Raw genomic sequence first — 16,758 nt, 5'->3', positions numbered from 1 at the left:
TTATTTTTTGTATTATGTCACATTTCTTAACGGTGAAATCGATGAAATCCATGAATAAAATAACATGCAAATTATCAATAGGTTTACGTATTTTATACGTATTTTATATGACTCTTCCAAGAATTAGAAAGATTAAATGATAGCATGGTAATAATTTCCTACATGATCGAAGATTATTTAAAGAATAAGGACGTATCTTGAATTAAAGGAATATGTTTAGAGGAAAATTTGAGCTGAAATCTTCCATTAAAAGAATAAATCAGATCAAGTACGTAAATTTATTATTAATTTTGATCATCGTAACAAATATACAAATTACAAAGGCACGGTAACTACAGTATCTTGAGTATTATTACTATTAATATAATTATATTATTATCCCGTATTATTAATTATTCTACATAGAATTATCTTAATTTCTCAAAACTATTTTCATTATATTATATCTTTAAACGTATAACATTTCAAGTTTTAACATTCTAGTAACACTAACATTTCTTCTTTTAAAAGATTCCCAAAAATCTTCTTCACCTTCCAACATTCTAAAAATAATTGAAGCATTAATTTTAATACGCTTAATTTCTTGATTTTCATACCAAAATCCTTTAACAAAAATACAACCATCATTTCTCTCCTCATGAGCATTATAATAATGACTTGTAGGTAATCTCCAATAAATTACTCTACCTTTACAAAGATATTCTAATGATAACTCTGATTGTGCGTTTAATGATGAATGTATTATTGTTGATGATGGTAACGGTGAATATGATGATGGTGATGAAGGAGAAGGGGAGATTTCAAAAGAAAATTTTCCATCTTTTGGATCATAATACGTTGATTTGATATTTAATTTATTATCTGTTCGAACTTGATGATTCTAAATAATATGAAAATAGGGAAAGATAACATGAAAAAAATAATTAAAAATAATAAAAATTAATAGAATTAATTAAAATAAATTATATATATACATATATTATTTGCCATAAACGCTTTTTCCCTTTTACCATGAATTCAAAGTCTTTTTTCAACTTTTGAGAAAATTCATCATTGATCACCACAGATACCAACAACTTCCACTTATTATTGACGTATCGAAGATTAATAAATTTTTCATAACTGTTTTAAACAAAAATAGAATAAAGAAGAAAAAAGAACTTAATCGTGTTAACTTAATTATAGGATAATTCTATCATGTTAAATTTCCTTTAAAAAGAAAAAAAAATCAAAAACGTGCCTCATGTCTTGAAGTACTTCGGTAAGAATTTTTATAAGAATTTCGTTAGGGAGCTTGTCACACATCTCTTTTTTTCAAACCAAGTATTAGAGAGAAAAAAAGGAGAAACTAATATAGATTAATAATCAATAATTATTTATGGCGCAAAAGAAAAAGAATGTTTTGATGCATCAGTTTTAAATAATATCATGCAAAATATTCGTATCAGGTAAATCACGTGATATTACATACTTGATGTCACACAATACATTACGTTTTCCTCATTACGATCAACTTTTTTCTAGTTTATATTTGGTCTTAAATTATTACAAATATAAATGATGACATTTAATACAAGTTTAAATTTAAACAATAACAGCATGTTTATCAACACGTTTCAAATACTTCAATGTCAAAACTTTGTATATTTTGTACGTAATACAATATATAATTATTAGGAAAGTTACTGTTATTTTTGTTCCATAGGAAATCTCGATTTTCCTTAATCACTAACCAAATTTAGCAATATTTCTATCCCCGTGTGTGAAGCCTATGACATTTTTATTGAGTATTAGATTTAATACGATAAAGAATGATTAAAAAAGGAAATTCAATAAGAATTTCTAGACATTTCTGTCTTACTTAACTTGTGAAATTTCTAAATTTATCATAAATTAAGCCTAAAATTGACAATAAACCTGATCATCATTTTATAAATAATAATATAAATATAATAATCAAAGTTGATCAATTGGCGTTTTTTTTTATAGACATTTTCCAGGTAAATTTTTTTTTATTTTTTCTCTGATAAAAAAAAACATATATTAAAAGTCGATTCTGAAAATCTTATAAATAGTCACACGAATTAAAAAATTACATCATTATGATGCAAATATAATCGAAATAAATTAAACATTTTTCGTGTGTTGTATATAAAAAGAAAAAGACGACTTTTTTTTTTTAAACTAAAAATTATAGAAATCCCAAATTTTAAAAATTATATTTTTTTTTTATTACTGCGCCAATTTCGTACCCTTTAAATTTAAAGCCTTTATCAAAATGTCACCATCCCAATTTCAAATTCAAACAATCGAATATCATATCGGTAATATTATCGAAACCTTTCCTTTATCTGGAGTTTTATTAACAATTTTAGCTAACATTTTGACCATTATATTTTTTAGATACAGAATTGGAGCATGAAAGCCCACTTACGCTCAGTGAAAAACATTTAGCAGAATTGATTACTCTATGTCAAGATAGAGGTAAAATAATAATTAAATATTATTTGTATTCAAATTTTATTATTTAATCATTTTAATTTATTTTTTATTTTTGGTATGAAGGAATAAGTATTGAAGGTGATAAACCCACTTTGATAAAAGCATTACTGGATTGGGTAAATATTACGTGAAAAATTTTGAAACTAGTTAAAAAAAATTGATTTATTCTTATTTCATTTCTTATTTAGAAACTAAATACACGACCTGTTCCCGCGCCGTCTACGCCTAAGCTTTTCTCAATCGATGGATCAAGTGGGTTAAAGCAAGATAAAATTTGTTCCTTATCATCGGTATTTTTGGATAATGATGCAAGTGAAATAAAATATGAGGATCTAGAAATCGGTAGAAAAATAGGCTCGGGAGGTTTTAAAGATTGCTATGAAGGAAAATACAAAGAAGTGAGTATTAATACAAGGATAATTTTTTTCTCGGCAAGATATTAATGTTATTAATTCAACCTATACGGAAATTTTTTTAGCAATCTGTCGCCATTGGAGAACTTCGCGTTGTTAATTTTAGTGAATCTGATCTCAAAGAAACGAAACATGAGATTAATGTCCTAAAGTACGTAATATGATATATATTCCTTTCATTTATGATTTATTTATGATTTACTTTTTCTAATAAAACTTTCTTATCGGGAATAATAGACAACTACGTCACGAGAACATTATTCAATTCATAGGAATAAGCACTAATACTAAACAATTATTTATTATAACTGAATTTTGTGAAAATGGTGATTTATTTGACTATATGAGAAAAGTACCAAGACCACCTTTTACTCAACAGGTTTGTAATCTCTGATTTAAGGTAAAATTCTTAAACTTATATAACTTACATACCTTTTTTTTTTTTAAAGATCATGTTTATGCATGACATTGCACTTGGCATTACATATTTACACACTCGTCGTCCAAGCATTATTCATAGAGTAAGTCGTTAGCACATTAGTACATTCGCAATTTGTTTTTTTTTTAAGAATAATAATTAACGTCGTATATACTTATTGTTATATGTACATATTTTAGGATTTGAAATCTATGAACATATTGGTATGTACTAGATGATTTATTTCAATAAATTCAGATCAATTCACTAAATTGGGTTATCTTTTTTAGATATCCTCTAATTTACGAGCGAAAATTAATGATTTTGGATTAGCCCGTATTAGACCAAAAGCAAATGCAAGTATGCACACCCAATGTGGTACTCCAAATTGGCAAGCACCAGAATTTTGGACTCCTAATCCTAGCTATACTGAAAAGGTATTATATAAGAATTATTAATTTTAACTAAATAATAATGTTATTTTCTAAAAAAAATTCGTTAATTTTTTTTTAGGTTGATGTATATGCCGCTGCACTTATTTTCTGGGAAATTTTGACATGGGGAGAAGCTGGATATCCTTATCACAATTATAACGAACATCAATTGTATGAGGCTGTTAGAGATAGAAATGTTCGTCCATCACTAATTGAATTAAAGAATTATCCAACTACACTTCTTTTATTAATTCAAGATATGTGGCAGAAACTTCCTTCAGCGGTAAATTAAATTATTTTTTTGAAGAAAATTTTAAATTAATAAATCAATTAAATTGACTGATTTCATTTACGTTTTTTAGCGACCAAGTATGGCTCAAGTGGTCGAATCGCTTGTTCAATATTTAAATTAAATTATTTAACATTTTATTTATATCTTCTCTACATATTAATGGAAAAACTATTATAAAAAAAAAATTTATTTCCTCAAGACCTCGAGACGTATATCATGAGAGAAATTTCACGTAAAAAAAAAAAAGGATTATAGTGGGCAAATAAGCGTTGATTCCCGGGTACTTGGTGAGACCGGTGTATTTGAAACACAGTTCTCAGATGTACAGAAATAATGGCGCAAAAATTTTTATTTTTCCCGTGAAATTGGAGTTTATGGAAGAAAGAAAAAAAACAAAAAAACATTATAACATAATCTACATATCTCACACTTGAAGAAGTTTTAGTGTTTTATTTTTTTTTTTGTAAAAATAATTATTCGCCATCTACTTATAACCATCATATTAACATTTCATCTTTATTTACTGTACTTCTTAAAATCTCTTATTTACTTAAAATTTATTTAGAAGTGTAAATTTTCTTAACGTTCTTGTTATTTTTAATGTCATTTATTATTTTTATTTTTTTGCGAATTTTTATATTTACAATCTTATGTATATTAAAAAAAATTGGTTTTCAAAATTGGAAGTATAGTAGATATTTCAAGACACGTTAAATATTTTTTAAAAAAAAATTACAATTCTTTCTCTTTTCTCTATTATTACTCCTATTATCTATTAGTTATACAATTAACATTCACTACATTATAATATTTAGATCCAAGTTCTCTTAATCTTTATTTTTAACAGAAATTAATATCCTATATTTGAAATCTTATCATTAAAAAAAAAATTAAAATTAAAAAAATAAAAAAATAATAAAAAGCATTTGCAACCAAATTTTTTTACAGTATGTAATTTAAAATTTATAATAATAATAATCCCCTATCGCACTAAGTGTCACTCATGATCACCTTCATACTAATTTTTGAAAATTGCGAGTGATTAGCTGAGTTTATAAATGACCGGGAATCTTCGTTTAGTTATTTCCCGGTCTCATATAGATAGCCGGGAAGTTACTAATTTTAGTTTAAAATAGTTAAAATAGTTAATATTTAATGAGTGACACGCTCCAGGGGATTACCCATTTATTTCCAACTCCCCATGAAATAAATAATACTAATTATTAAAATAAACTATCCCACTTTTTTGAATTTTATTATTGTCTTCATGGTGTATAATTATTTATTACCTTTTATTTCTTGCTTTCAGATCTTATCTATACATATGATGATAAAATAAATTTATATATTCAAGTTTACATAGATTGAAATTTTAATGATACGAATATAATATGATACATTTATTTACGATACATTTATTTTGGAAAAAACCATAAGAGTTTATTTATTAAACGATTTTATTTATTCAATTGTAAAAATGAAAACGAGGCACCTTTTTTAGCCTCGCGCTGGACTCGCGTGGGCTAACAAAGGTCGCCTTAAAGATGCCGTTGAATCACAACCGGATATTGGATACCGATGCTGAAATTGGAGAACATAACGAAGAGGAAGAGGAGAACGAAAAGGGAGAAGAGGTGATTATTTGAAAAATTAAAATATAATTGATGTACTTCAATAATAATAATGCCTTTCCTAAGGTCCCAAAATAAAAATGATTTGAAATTTAACGTAGAGTTTCCAATTAACGCGTAAACTATCATTTTGAAAATAAAATTTTTTAACAAACTCAATTAATAATTTTATTATATACTATTATGACAAAGTATTTTCATCAAAAGTAACATAGAGTCATAGAATCAAATTATTCAGTTTCGGGTGTAAAAGAATGTTTAAATTGAGGGTCATCTGCTAATATGTACATGAAAACGTGGTGATGAAGCATTTTGTGAATAATGTGAAAATTTTTCAGTGTATAATAATCATGGTGGTGGCTCCCCACTCTTCCTTTAAGAGACCAAATTTTCGCCATAATTATATTGAGAATATTATCCACTGCTAAAGTATCCGAGAAAGACAAAACTAAACCATAGGTATCTATCATATATTAGGATTTGAATGAATTACTGATTGTCATGCTTGTTGAGCTGAAAAGGCTGCTTTTAGGTTATGAACTTTATCTCTAAGATCCTATGCCGCACTATGTTCAATGCAAACTTTAAGAACTAAAGTTCTTAATAATTAATATTCAAGATCATGTGATGATATATTTACTAAATAATTCATTAAAGCTGCAACTAAATAATAAAGTAATTCCATAATTTCCTCCATGAATCGGATAATAAAATACAATTGGGCCCAATATTTAAAATATCTTTATTGCAATTTGTAATTATTGTTAGTTAATAAGGTACACATATTTAATTGTTGGATCTTTTATTATTTGTACTTGTATTAATATAATTTAATATAATCTGTGAAATAATATTACTACAGTATAATATACAGTAAAATGTTGATGAAACTGGCAAAATGTGATGAAGGATCGGAGTCTGTGGAAGAAAATTAAGACTAGCCTTAATTTCTTGTTAACATTTAAGTTTCAGTGAAAGTGATTGTAAACAAGCTTCTAATATGCTATCAAAAATTTGTAATTTTGGATTTGCTGACTATGCTTGTAATAAAATATTTACTTCTTGACAAATTATCCTGAATAGTTGGTGCTGAAACAAATATTAATTTGCTTTGAAAACACTCCCCAAAATGTTTTTTCAGTTCTTAATAAATCAAATTTCATTCCTCAGTCAACAAATGGAGTTGTCACATATTGAATTGTATAGGAAATTATCAAAAATTGCCAAGTGGCATGTCTTCTCCTTCCTTCTTCATCATTAGTAGATATTCTATGTATGATAAAGAATCACTATAAATTTTTATATAATAAATTACATAAATCTCAGATATAAGAGATATGATTTTATGATGTATTGATGTTAATCAGCATCTGCTGAATTTTCAGTAAATTTTTCTATCAGAATTGAATAATAATTTCAATTACCTTTGTTGATTAAAAACCTAATATGGAATGAAGAACATTTTTTTAATTTTATTATCATAATTTTCAGTAATTTTTTTTTTTTTTTTTTGCCAGAATTAATGATAATTTTCAATTACCTTCATTGGTTATAAACAAAATATGGTGCTATTACTGATATTAAACCAGCAAGAATCTCAGTAAGTCACATAATATGAACAAATTTGGTTTTAACAAGAAATTCGGTTACAAGCATATTATTGGTTTCTTTACTATAATTTTTTTCTACAATGTTGCTGTCTAACTTAATGTTTGATCTCTTGTATATAATTATGGTTTTTCATTAAAGAACTTTTAAAGTGCTTCATGTTTTCTGAAGATGGCAATTCTTCTTGCAGAGTCGTTATAAACCATCACCAACATGCTTCCACTATCCAACATGCCTCTGAAGCTTCTTCTGCCTCCTCCGCCACTGTTAAGTCATTATCTGTATTGATTGTGGTTTGGAAAAATCAGTGTCAGCTGGAGCATTCTGCTTCGCATATGTCCGTTCTGTGGATGACGAGATGTAATATTGCATCTCTGATATTCCACTAAATATGTATTGCCATGCATATTATCTTTCAAAACCAACTTCATGACATTGCTTTAACTTTCACAATTTTGTCAAAATTATTGACAGATATATAGTAATTTTAAAAAGATATCTAGTCATGAACTTTACAACCCTGAGTTTAAATTTCCCTTTTCTTGCTCCTTGCACAGATTGCAATAAACCTAAGTCTTTTGTTATAATCTAAAAATAATATGTGACAAAATTAGGCTAGAAACTAAAAAGGAAAGATTAGATAATTTAAGTCACATTATTTTAGAACGTACCAGTCATCAAAAAGTCTCTTCATTTTAAGGTCCATCACCTTAAAGTTTCATTGACAATTAGAATAATATCATGTGCAATTACACTTCTTTATTAATATCATATTTACTGAAACAGGAGTTTATTCCAAAATCGTCCTTTATTTCATGGAACTCGCGGAACTCGTCAGTGATATCTCAAAACTTGGCACTGTATCTTTACTGATTTGGACTCTTCTATAATTGATTGATCAAGAGAAAATTCGTTCATCTATGGAACTTTGCCAGTGACATCCCGAAACTTGATCTTTCAACAATAGACCATATAGGAACTTGTACAAAATGTCACCAATACAATCCGAATTCAATTATAAATGGAATATTAAATCTGTATATTATCATCTTACGAGTTATTAATTTCATCATTAGACGTGTGTCTAAGCTTAGACTCACATCAATTGCTGGGAAGATTTACGTAAAAATCCATGATCCACGAGAGGCAAGGTTCGTCCCAACTCATGATTATGAGATATATATATGTATATAGAACCGGTGGGTAAGGCCACCCTTGTTGTTGTTATTTCTTTACTTTCTTTCCACTGTATGTCAGTCGTTGATCGTCTAATTTCTTGAATCCCACAAGGATTTTCCTTATTTAATTTCTTGAGTTTGAGCTTCTCTTTTTTTGAGATGTAAAAAAAAATAATGGTTACATTTATGAAGCTTTGATGGTGTTAATATTCAACACTGATTGTTGCCTCCTGTATTTTTTTCTGTTTTGTTTTTTTATGTTGTGCACTTGTGCGCACTTTGTGCGTCCTATAAAAAAAAATATAAATATTTTTTTTTTTCTTTTTGTCAAAATTTGTTCTATAATGTTATACGAGTGTTATACGAATTAAATAAATGATCATGACTGTTGTATGACTCAAACTAGTTGTGTCAGGTTGCATCGTAGTTTTATTTAACTTCGTGAAGTTTAATTGTAGCACATAATAGTATCACTGCGTATTGAATAATAATTTATCCTTCGAATTAATCCGCAACAAAACGTAATGTCTCGTAATTTTCTTATTAAAATTTTAAATATTTAAATCTCAATAAATACATTCATCACAAATTTTTTTTATTAAAATCTATTTCTATAATTTAATATATATTTTTTTCCTTTTTCTTCAAAAAGTTTTATTACCCGGATTTAGTAATTCGTGCGACGTTGATCAAGTTTCAATAAAGATTACGAATATTCTTAATTCGAATTGTTTCTCTATGGTTCAATTAAATCTTTTTTTTTTTTTTAAAAAAAAAATTTCGAATTCATACATATTACAAACTGATTATATATTTCCAAATTGATCAAAATTGAAGCAAAAATAATTTTATTTTGTTTTTGTGAAACAAAGTACAAAAATAGATCTTCAAAAAGGGGTTTCATATAATTATACGTTTTGAAATACGAAAATCCCTTAAACTTTTAAGTTTTATTTTCATATCCATTTATTTTATTTCTTATGACAAATATGAATTCTTAACGTATAAAATTTTTTATTTTTTATTTTTTTTTCTAAAAATTTTTTAAATTTTTTTTTCTCTCATTTTTTATTTTTATTTTTATTTTTATTTTTGTTTTTTTTCATTTTTTTTTGTTTTATAAAGGATTTTTTTTATTATTATTCATTTGTTTTTTTAATCATGGGTCAAAATTGTGAAATAAACGAAACTTCAATCATTCAGAATAATAATTCTTCCTCTTCTCCTTCACCTTATGTACTTTTCGATACAAAAAAATCATTTTCATCCCGCTTAACTCAATTAATCCGACGCGACCCTACAAAAAATTATTTTAAACCTTCACAAAAACCAAAAAAAATTAATAAAACAGAAATGATATTATTAGATCCGACCGATCCAAAATATATTTCAATTAAATCATCATTTGTAGGTCGACCACTTTCACAATCAAAAATTCTTGGAATTTTTGAGTTACGTATGCCAACCAAACTTGAAGAACGTCATGAAGCTTATAAAAAAAGTTTAAGTAAAAAAACTAAAAAAAATATCAAAGATATTACTCATCGAATGTTTCATGGTACTACTTCAAATTGTTCACCTGAAAGATTTATTGAGGAATTGATTTTTAATAAAGAAAAGGATGAAGAAATAGTTAGTGAATATCATGTTGAAAGAAAATTTTGTGAAAAAGATTGTGGATTATGTGGAATTGTACAACAAGGAAATAGAACTAAATATACAAAGACTAAATGTTTATTTAAGAAAAACAGTAAGTATATGTTTGATAGGGCGTGGAGTGATGCTTTAAAATTTATTATTAACTCTTAACTTTAGGAATGTGGTTTGCAAATGATCCGTATACGTCACTTTATTATTGTAATGGCGTAGTATTAAAGTCGGTGAAATCTATGTTTGTGGTTGATGTCATAAAAAAGAATCTGGGAGAAATTTTAATTGTAAATAAAGAAAGGGTAAGCGTATATTAATTGATTGATATGGATTTTTATGATGATATCATTAATTTATTTTATTGTTATTTAGGCAACTTTACCTAGATTTTTAATATTATTCGAGTTATCAGGTAATCATATCATAAATTATTTTTATGTTATTAAAATGAAAGAGAAGCATTATGTTTAATCATATTTTATATTTTTCTTTTTTCATATCAGAATGTTATCGTAATGCATGATTTAAAAACTTTTTTTTTTTTGGAGTGAGGTCAAATTTTAATCTATTTTTTTTTCTTTTTCTAACATTTTTACAACAAATTATGGGTTAATTGGGTCAACGGGTCAATATTTTGTAAATTTATAGATTAATTCAGACATTTGTAGTCTTCGTCTTGATTTATATTGTAATATAGTGAATTTATTAATCTTTTTTCATATGCGAATTATTTGAATTTTATATTTATCATTTTATGTTTTATTACAATTACAATTGTTTCTTTATGTCTTTGAAATAAATATGATACATTGTTCGAATTTATTATTATGAAACTATCGAGTAACGTCGCAAGAATCGTCTTTTGATCTTAACAAAAAAAAATAGGTTAAAAATGGGGATCAAGTGAGATCTAATACATTACTAGGATACGTGATGTTATATGAGGGGGTAAAAATAGTAATTTTTTATTCGAAAATGCATGTCGTTACGGCATTACATGATTTTTTTTTATTTGAAAATGTATGTCGTTACGGTATTACATGATTTTTACTATTTGAAAATGTACGGTATTATATGATTTTTTTATACGGCCGGTATTACATGTGTCGTTCTTTATTGAAGTCTTTATCATAGCGTAAGATTGTCTGTTATTTATGCTTTATTTTATTATTATTATATTATTATTATATTATTTCTAAATTTTCGATCAAATAATAAAAATCTTCATATTTTATTAATTCAAAATTTTTCTACAATAAATGTAAAGTACTGTATACTAGTTATATTATTTAATAAATATAATTAATATTCAATCTTCTTCTTTATAATATATATGAAAATATCATACCATCCCCATACATTTTCATGAAAAAAAAATCCAAGTTTATCTACTATCATTTATTTATTACTTTAAAAAAATATGTATGAAAAAATAAAATATCATAAATAATAATTTTAATATTTAACCCTAACCCTAACCCTGACCCTAACCCTAACCCTAGCCTAAATTCCTAATTCTATCCTAATTTCTTAATAAATTTTTTAGGGCTTATGTGTGAATGTGAACATATCAGGTATGCATTTGTTTGTTATTTGTTAAACCTATATTGGCATTACAATATATAGTATAGTATCGACTACACTAATTTAATTTTATTAGTATCAGCTGTAGATTTCCCAACCAGATCCATTCATATATCTGTTAGTAGTCTATGTAATTAAAATTATTGAATGGATACTTTTTCTGATAAATATTTAAAATTTACAACTATTAACCAAAGCCTTTATAAATCAATGAACTTTGAATACTATAAAAGAAATATAACTTATCTCTTCAACATGTGTCCATGATTTCATCACTCTTAAATATAAAAATACAAGAATTATAAAATATGGACATGTTGAGATAAGCCACTATACAAAGTATATGTTTATATTACAACATGCTCATTAACTGAGCGTATTATACAAGTAATGGAAATTTGAGCTATGTTAAGTTCAATGTCTCAGTTGTAGCTTAAGTGTTCTTTGAATAATGACACCAACTTTATTATTATTTTATGATAATTTTAAAGAATTTTTACTTTTTGTTAAAATAATTCTAATTGAAACTTTCTCAACAACATCTAATATTTCCTCTTTATATTAAAATAATGTAAGGTAAAGTGCATATGATTTTGATTTTGATTTTTGATAACAATAGTTTAAAATTTTCCATGTGAAACATGTTAAAGGAGTTCAAAGTATATAATTGATTTTTCTCTCTATCTAAATTAGAATACTATACATTTTTATAAAAATATTTTATAAAATTCATTTTTATTATCATAACATCATAACCATAATTTAAGTATATAATTATATCAACAATTGGAAGTTGTAGTAACTTGAAAAAAAAGAAAGAAATCAATAGAATTTATTATTTGATTCATATCTGTAAACAGACTTATAACCTATTTTTTAGTATAACAATTGACACCAAATAAACGAAGTTATGATTTATAATCAACAATATTATTTTTTTTAAATAGTCTAATAATTCCATTAATGATTCTCTTATTGACATCTCAAAAAATTTATGAATTACTTTTGTCAATGCAATCAATTAAATTCCTAAATTATTTTTAAAGTTGTCAACTGACAATTACGATAATTCTTATATTTATTAATATAAGTAGTAGTCATAAATATAACTTTAGCATATTGTTATATTTATAGTAGCATAGATTTATTACATATCTATTACAAGGAAATAATAAACTATCTTAATTTCAAATATAATGTGTTCTTATAGGAATATGACTTAATCAAATGAGAACTTGTCAAAAAAAAAAGTGAACAATATACTGTAATATACGAATATAAAAGTAATTAGAAATTATATCTTTTAAAAATACAACAACCCTAGATGTAATAAAATACGTGAAATAGAAATAGAAAGTAATGTAACTAAAATAGAAATTAATAATTATACATTAGAGGTGGGCGTTAACCATATTAGTAAAATATTTTAAAATATTTTCGAAACTAGTTTATAATACTTGTGATTTTCAAGATGGAACATATTATGTAAGGGTATACTTACAATATACCTGAAAAGTTTCGTAATATTGACCTCTCGAAGCAGCTTTTACTAATAATTATAGTTTTGTTATTTGAAGGATTTAATGTAAAACTGTAAAAGTCAGAAAATTTTAATTTTCATTATTAATATAGTAACGTTAGTTAATTTACATTAATATTAATAAAATTTGCAAACAATTTACATTGGTATTAATAAAATTTACAATAAATTAACCCGTTACTGCGTCACTGCATTTTTGAAATTATATTTAAAAAAAAAAAAAATTTTTTGGGATTTTGATTGTCAAGATTTTTAACTGTCGGAATTTGACTAACGAGATTTTATTTCAACGAGATTTGGGTTTGTCGGGATCTTGGTGTCGGGATTGTTAGACTGTCGATTTATGGTTGTCGAGATTTTGTGGTAATTTCACGCCAATTATATAATGCGAAATTTATTGATATATCCTTGAAAGCCTAAACTGCACATTGATATCTTTTTGTGACAAAAGTATTTTAATATCAATTATCCAATTAGTAAAATTAAAGAATTCGTATTATATCAAAAAATTGTTAACACCTAGCAGTTTCAACGAGAAAATTCTTTACTCACGAAATTGAATTAAAATTTTCTTTGGAAATTTACGGGATGGACACACTTCAAACAAGTTAATTGATGTTATATTATAAATTGGTTTCAAATTTCTTTGACAATATATAATATAATTTACATGGGTAAAATCTTAATAGCGATTTTAAGTAATACAAAAATTTATTTTAATATATTTAAATAATAGGTAATAAAAAATTTGATTAAAAAATTAAAAAACAGTTAGCCTAGTAAAAATAATTAACATAATTTAAGTAGTTAATCTCCGGTTTCTTTTATTGTAAAATTTTATTAAGGAAATTTTTTTATTTTTGGAAGTTCAGCCCAGATAAAATCAATTTATAGATAATTTCTATAAATAGAAAATTAAATTTTTTTACCGGTTTATACAAAATTAAAAAAGTCAACGATTGCTCGTATTACACGGTTTTCTTTTTTGGTAGATCATTTAAACTAACCATAAAAAGGTACTTTTTCATATTCCGAAATTTTGATACAAGATTTTCCAAAAATAAACTCTTTTTTAAAAAAAAAATGATGTTTACTATAAACTGAAGTTTATTTGTTGTAAATAAATAAATAATCTTTGGTGCAATTTATACTGACAATGGGAAGTTTTCTGTGTGACAATTTATTTATAATTTATTTTACTACGCCATATTTATTCATATAATACTTGACTACCCTTTCATTGTTAAAAAAAAAAATGTACCCAAAAAAAAAATAATTTTTTTTTTTTTACTTTTCCCTCCTAATAATTAATTAAAAAAAATAAAAATAAAAATAAAAAAGTATTAAAAAATAAAAATATGAAAATGCAAGATTTACAAGTTGATAAAAGAAACTCAAATAATTCATTTTCGAGTAAAAGAACATCCCTTCGCATATCTACAGCTACGATAAATTCAGATACAGCCATACCGCCACCGGTACATTTTACGACAACAATAAATGATCCTCCTATGCCAGTACGTCGTAATTCATCTCGTTCCAAATATTATCAGAGAAGCATAAAAAATTTAAATTATCCTTTTGAAACAAAATCTATTAATTTAGATGAAAATTATTCTTTACTTGATAATTTAAGTCTTTATGATAAAATATTTAATGCTGACTCATTTAATAATGTAGATGTAAATGGAAATAACCAAAAAGAAAAGGAAAAAGAAAAAGAAAAAGAAAATAAAAATATAGCAGGAAATATGGAAGAATTAAAACATTTAAATCCTTTATTAAATCCTTATGATACATCTTGGGTTCCTGAACCATATTCTTCGAGTCCAATTTTATCAAAATTTTCTTTATTAGATTCAAATAAAAGTAATTTATCTTCAAACCTAGATAATAATAATAATAATACTAATAATAGGAAAAAAGTTAGATTTATTACTCATTCATCAAATTTATCACAAATTGACGAATCTCAAGTTGATGAATCTCAAGAATCTCAAATTGATGAATCTCAACTACAATACGCTTCATCATCTGGTTCTGAAGATAATAATTACGTAAATAATGATTTAAATGCAAGCGAAAAGGGTGAAGAATATAAATCTAATAAATTAAATTCTTGGAAAAAATTATGGGAGATGCCTTGGAGAGATATTGAAACAAAAAAATTCACGAAAAAGTTTTGGTTAACGTTTTTACTTATTATTTTTTTAATCTTAATAGCAGTAATTATTGGTACGTATTTTAATATATTATTATTATTTATTAATGATTTAATTTACAATTTTTTTTAATTTTTTTATTATTATTTATTATAGGAATTTGTCTTCGTAGTAAATCTATTCATCAAATGTTACCGAATAATGCCAAACAAAAATAATTTAATTCTTAAAAGCCTTTTTAATTCTGGTAATTAGGTTTCTTTTATCGCACAAAGTAGCCGTGGGTATTAATTAGTATTATACAATTACAGTAAGTTATAATTTTTATATTGTGCGCGGAATATTTTAGTATTTTTTAATTCAGATAACTAAATTTTGTATTTTAATAATAAAATACTCAAAATGTAATATATATTTAACACAAAAAAATAAAAATGCTAAAATTGTATATTTGTACCAAGATTGTTGAGATAAAAAAGTATATTTATTATATTTATTATATTTATAAAATAGAAAGATTATCAAAATCACTGTTACTTTGTTACACGTTTATTTCTAAATAAAAAGAAATAATAAGTAAAACTTTATAAACTTTGATTGTTACAAAGTGTGATCAACAAAAACAAAAAATACGCCCAAAAAGAAATGCTTTTACTGAAACTCACCCGAATATTCCGCCTACCTTTATTTTTACCTTTTCTTCTCAAGAAAAAGAAAAAAAAATCTTTTCTTATTATATCATAATAAAAAAAATGGCATCCGATTTAACGTTGGCCATAATGTTATTATCTGTATGTCTTTGGATACTTGTGACACACATACAAAGTCCAGTTGAATTATTATTACAACTGACTATTAACGAAAATAATTCGATGATTACGGTTCCTGATAATAATAATAATACGTATTTAAACCTATATCAAGAAGACATTCCGATAGGATGTAAAGTTACAAAAGTGATTAAAAGTAAATTTACGAATGATGAGAATGAAATTGGAATAATTAATTTCTCACAATTTCCAAATGGAATTATTCAAGTTTCAGGAGAAATTAATAATGTTACTCGGGTTACTCAGCATGATGTTTCCAATCTTTATTTTGAAATTGAAGATTTCGATGATGATGATAAAGGTGCTAAAGGTGCTTCTAAAATTGTAATTGGGAATGATAATTTGTTCATTAATAAAAGAGAAGGTGGAATTATAAATTTTATTTTTGTTACAAAGTTAATTTCAATCGATAATAAATGTAATCTCAATCAGAATCATAGAAGGATACGAAAGAATGTTATTGGTATTGGAAAGAAATTTGTTGTTTATATTAAAAACAATGATGAATTGCATTAA

General features: G+C 25.1%; 6 protein-coding genes across 7 annotated transcripts; 5 read left to right on the top strand and 1 right to left on the bottom strand.

The window, feature by feature from the left end:
• Positions 1-218: 218 nt before the first annotated feature.
• OCT59_025467 (uncharacterized protein) lies at positions 219-1,404 on the bottom strand. 2 transcript variants are annotated; one of them, XM_025320802.2, is made up of 3 exons: positions 1,241-1,385; positions 975-1,122; positions 257-880 (listed from the first exon to the last, which is right to left on the bottom strand). In XM_025320802.2, exons 1-3 carry the CDS (start codon positions 1,303-1,305, stop codon positions 449-451), a joined length of 645 nt encoding a protein of 214 aa, XP_025170464.1. In that variant the 5' UTR covers positions 1,306-1,385; the 3' UTR covers positions 257-448. The 2 variants fall into 2 exon arrangements, with proteins under 2 accessions (XP_065992117.1, XP_025170464.1); XM_066138652.1 differs by having other exon boundaries at positions 219-880; positions 1,011-1,404.
• A 698-nt stretch (positions 1,405-2,102) lies between these two features.
• On the top strand, positions 2,103-4,939 carry OCT59_025466 (uncharacterized protein). The gene is made up of 11 exons (XM_025320803.2): positions 2,103-2,324; positions 2,404-2,484; positions 2,566-2,618; positions 2,691-2,900; positions 2,981-3,066; positions 3,153-3,294; positions 3,365-3,436; positions 3,534-3,557; positions 3,624-3,770; positions 3,847-4,050; positions 4,130-4,939. The coding sequence occupies exons 1-11, from the start codon at positions 2,279-2,281 to the stop codon at positions 4,178-4,180; spliced, it is 1,116 nt and encodes a 371-aa protein (XP_025170465.1). The 5' UTR covers positions 2,103-2,278; the 3' UTR covers positions 4,181-4,939.
• Positions 4,940-7,456: 2,517 nt separating this feature from the next.
• OCT59_025465 (uncharacterized protein) lies at positions 7,457-7,687 on the top strand (the record flags this gene model as incomplete). The annotated part of the gene is made up of 1 exon (XM_066138637.1): positions 7,457-7,687. The coding sequence occupies one exon, from the start codon at positions 7,457-7,459 to the stop codon at positions 7,685-7,687; it is 231 nt and encodes a 76-aa protein (XP_065992116.1).
• Positions 7,688-9,244: 1,557 nt separating this feature from the next.
• Positions 9,245-10,649, top strand: OCT59_025464 (uncharacterized protein; the record flags this gene model as incomplete). Its single annotated transcript, XM_025320804.2, has 4 exons — positions 9,245-10,226; positions 10,292-10,428; positions 10,499-10,538; positions 10,630-10,649. Exons 1-4 carry the CDS (start codon positions 9,638-9,640, stop codon positions 10,647-10,649), a joined length of 786 nt encoding a protein of 261 aa, XP_025170466.1. The 5' UTR covers positions 9,245-9,637.
• Positions 10,650-14,507: 3,858 nt separating this feature from the next.
• On the top strand, positions 14,508-15,630 carry OCT59_025463 (uncharacterized protein; the record flags this gene model as incomplete). Its single annotated transcript, XM_025329389.2, has 2 exons — positions 14,508-15,485; positions 15,569-15,630. The coding sequence occupies exons 1-2, from the start codon at positions 14,609-14,611 to the stop codon at positions 15,628-15,630; spliced, it is 939 nt and encodes a 312-aa protein (XP_025170467.1). The 5' UTR covers positions 14,508-14,608.
• A 534-nt stretch (positions 15,631-16,164) lies between these two features.
• Positions 16,165-16,758, top strand: OCT59_025462 (uncharacterized protein; the record flags this gene model as incomplete). Its single annotated transcript, XM_025320805.2, has 1 exon — positions 16,165-16,758. The coding sequence occupies one exon, from the start codon at positions 16,165-16,167 to the stop codon at positions 16,756-16,758; it is 594 nt and encodes a 197-aa protein (XP_025170468.2).

Source organism: Rhizophagus irregularis, chromosome 5 (genome assembly GCF_026210795.1).
Source record: "Rhizophagus irregularis chromosome 5, complete sequence".
Classification (NCBI taxonomy): Eukaryota; Fungi; Glomeromycota; class Glomeromycetes; order Glomerales; family Glomeraceae; genus Rhizophagus; species Rhizophagus irregularis.
Note: the sequence above shows the minus strand (reverse complement) of the source record. Positions and strands in the feature narration are given on the sequence as shown.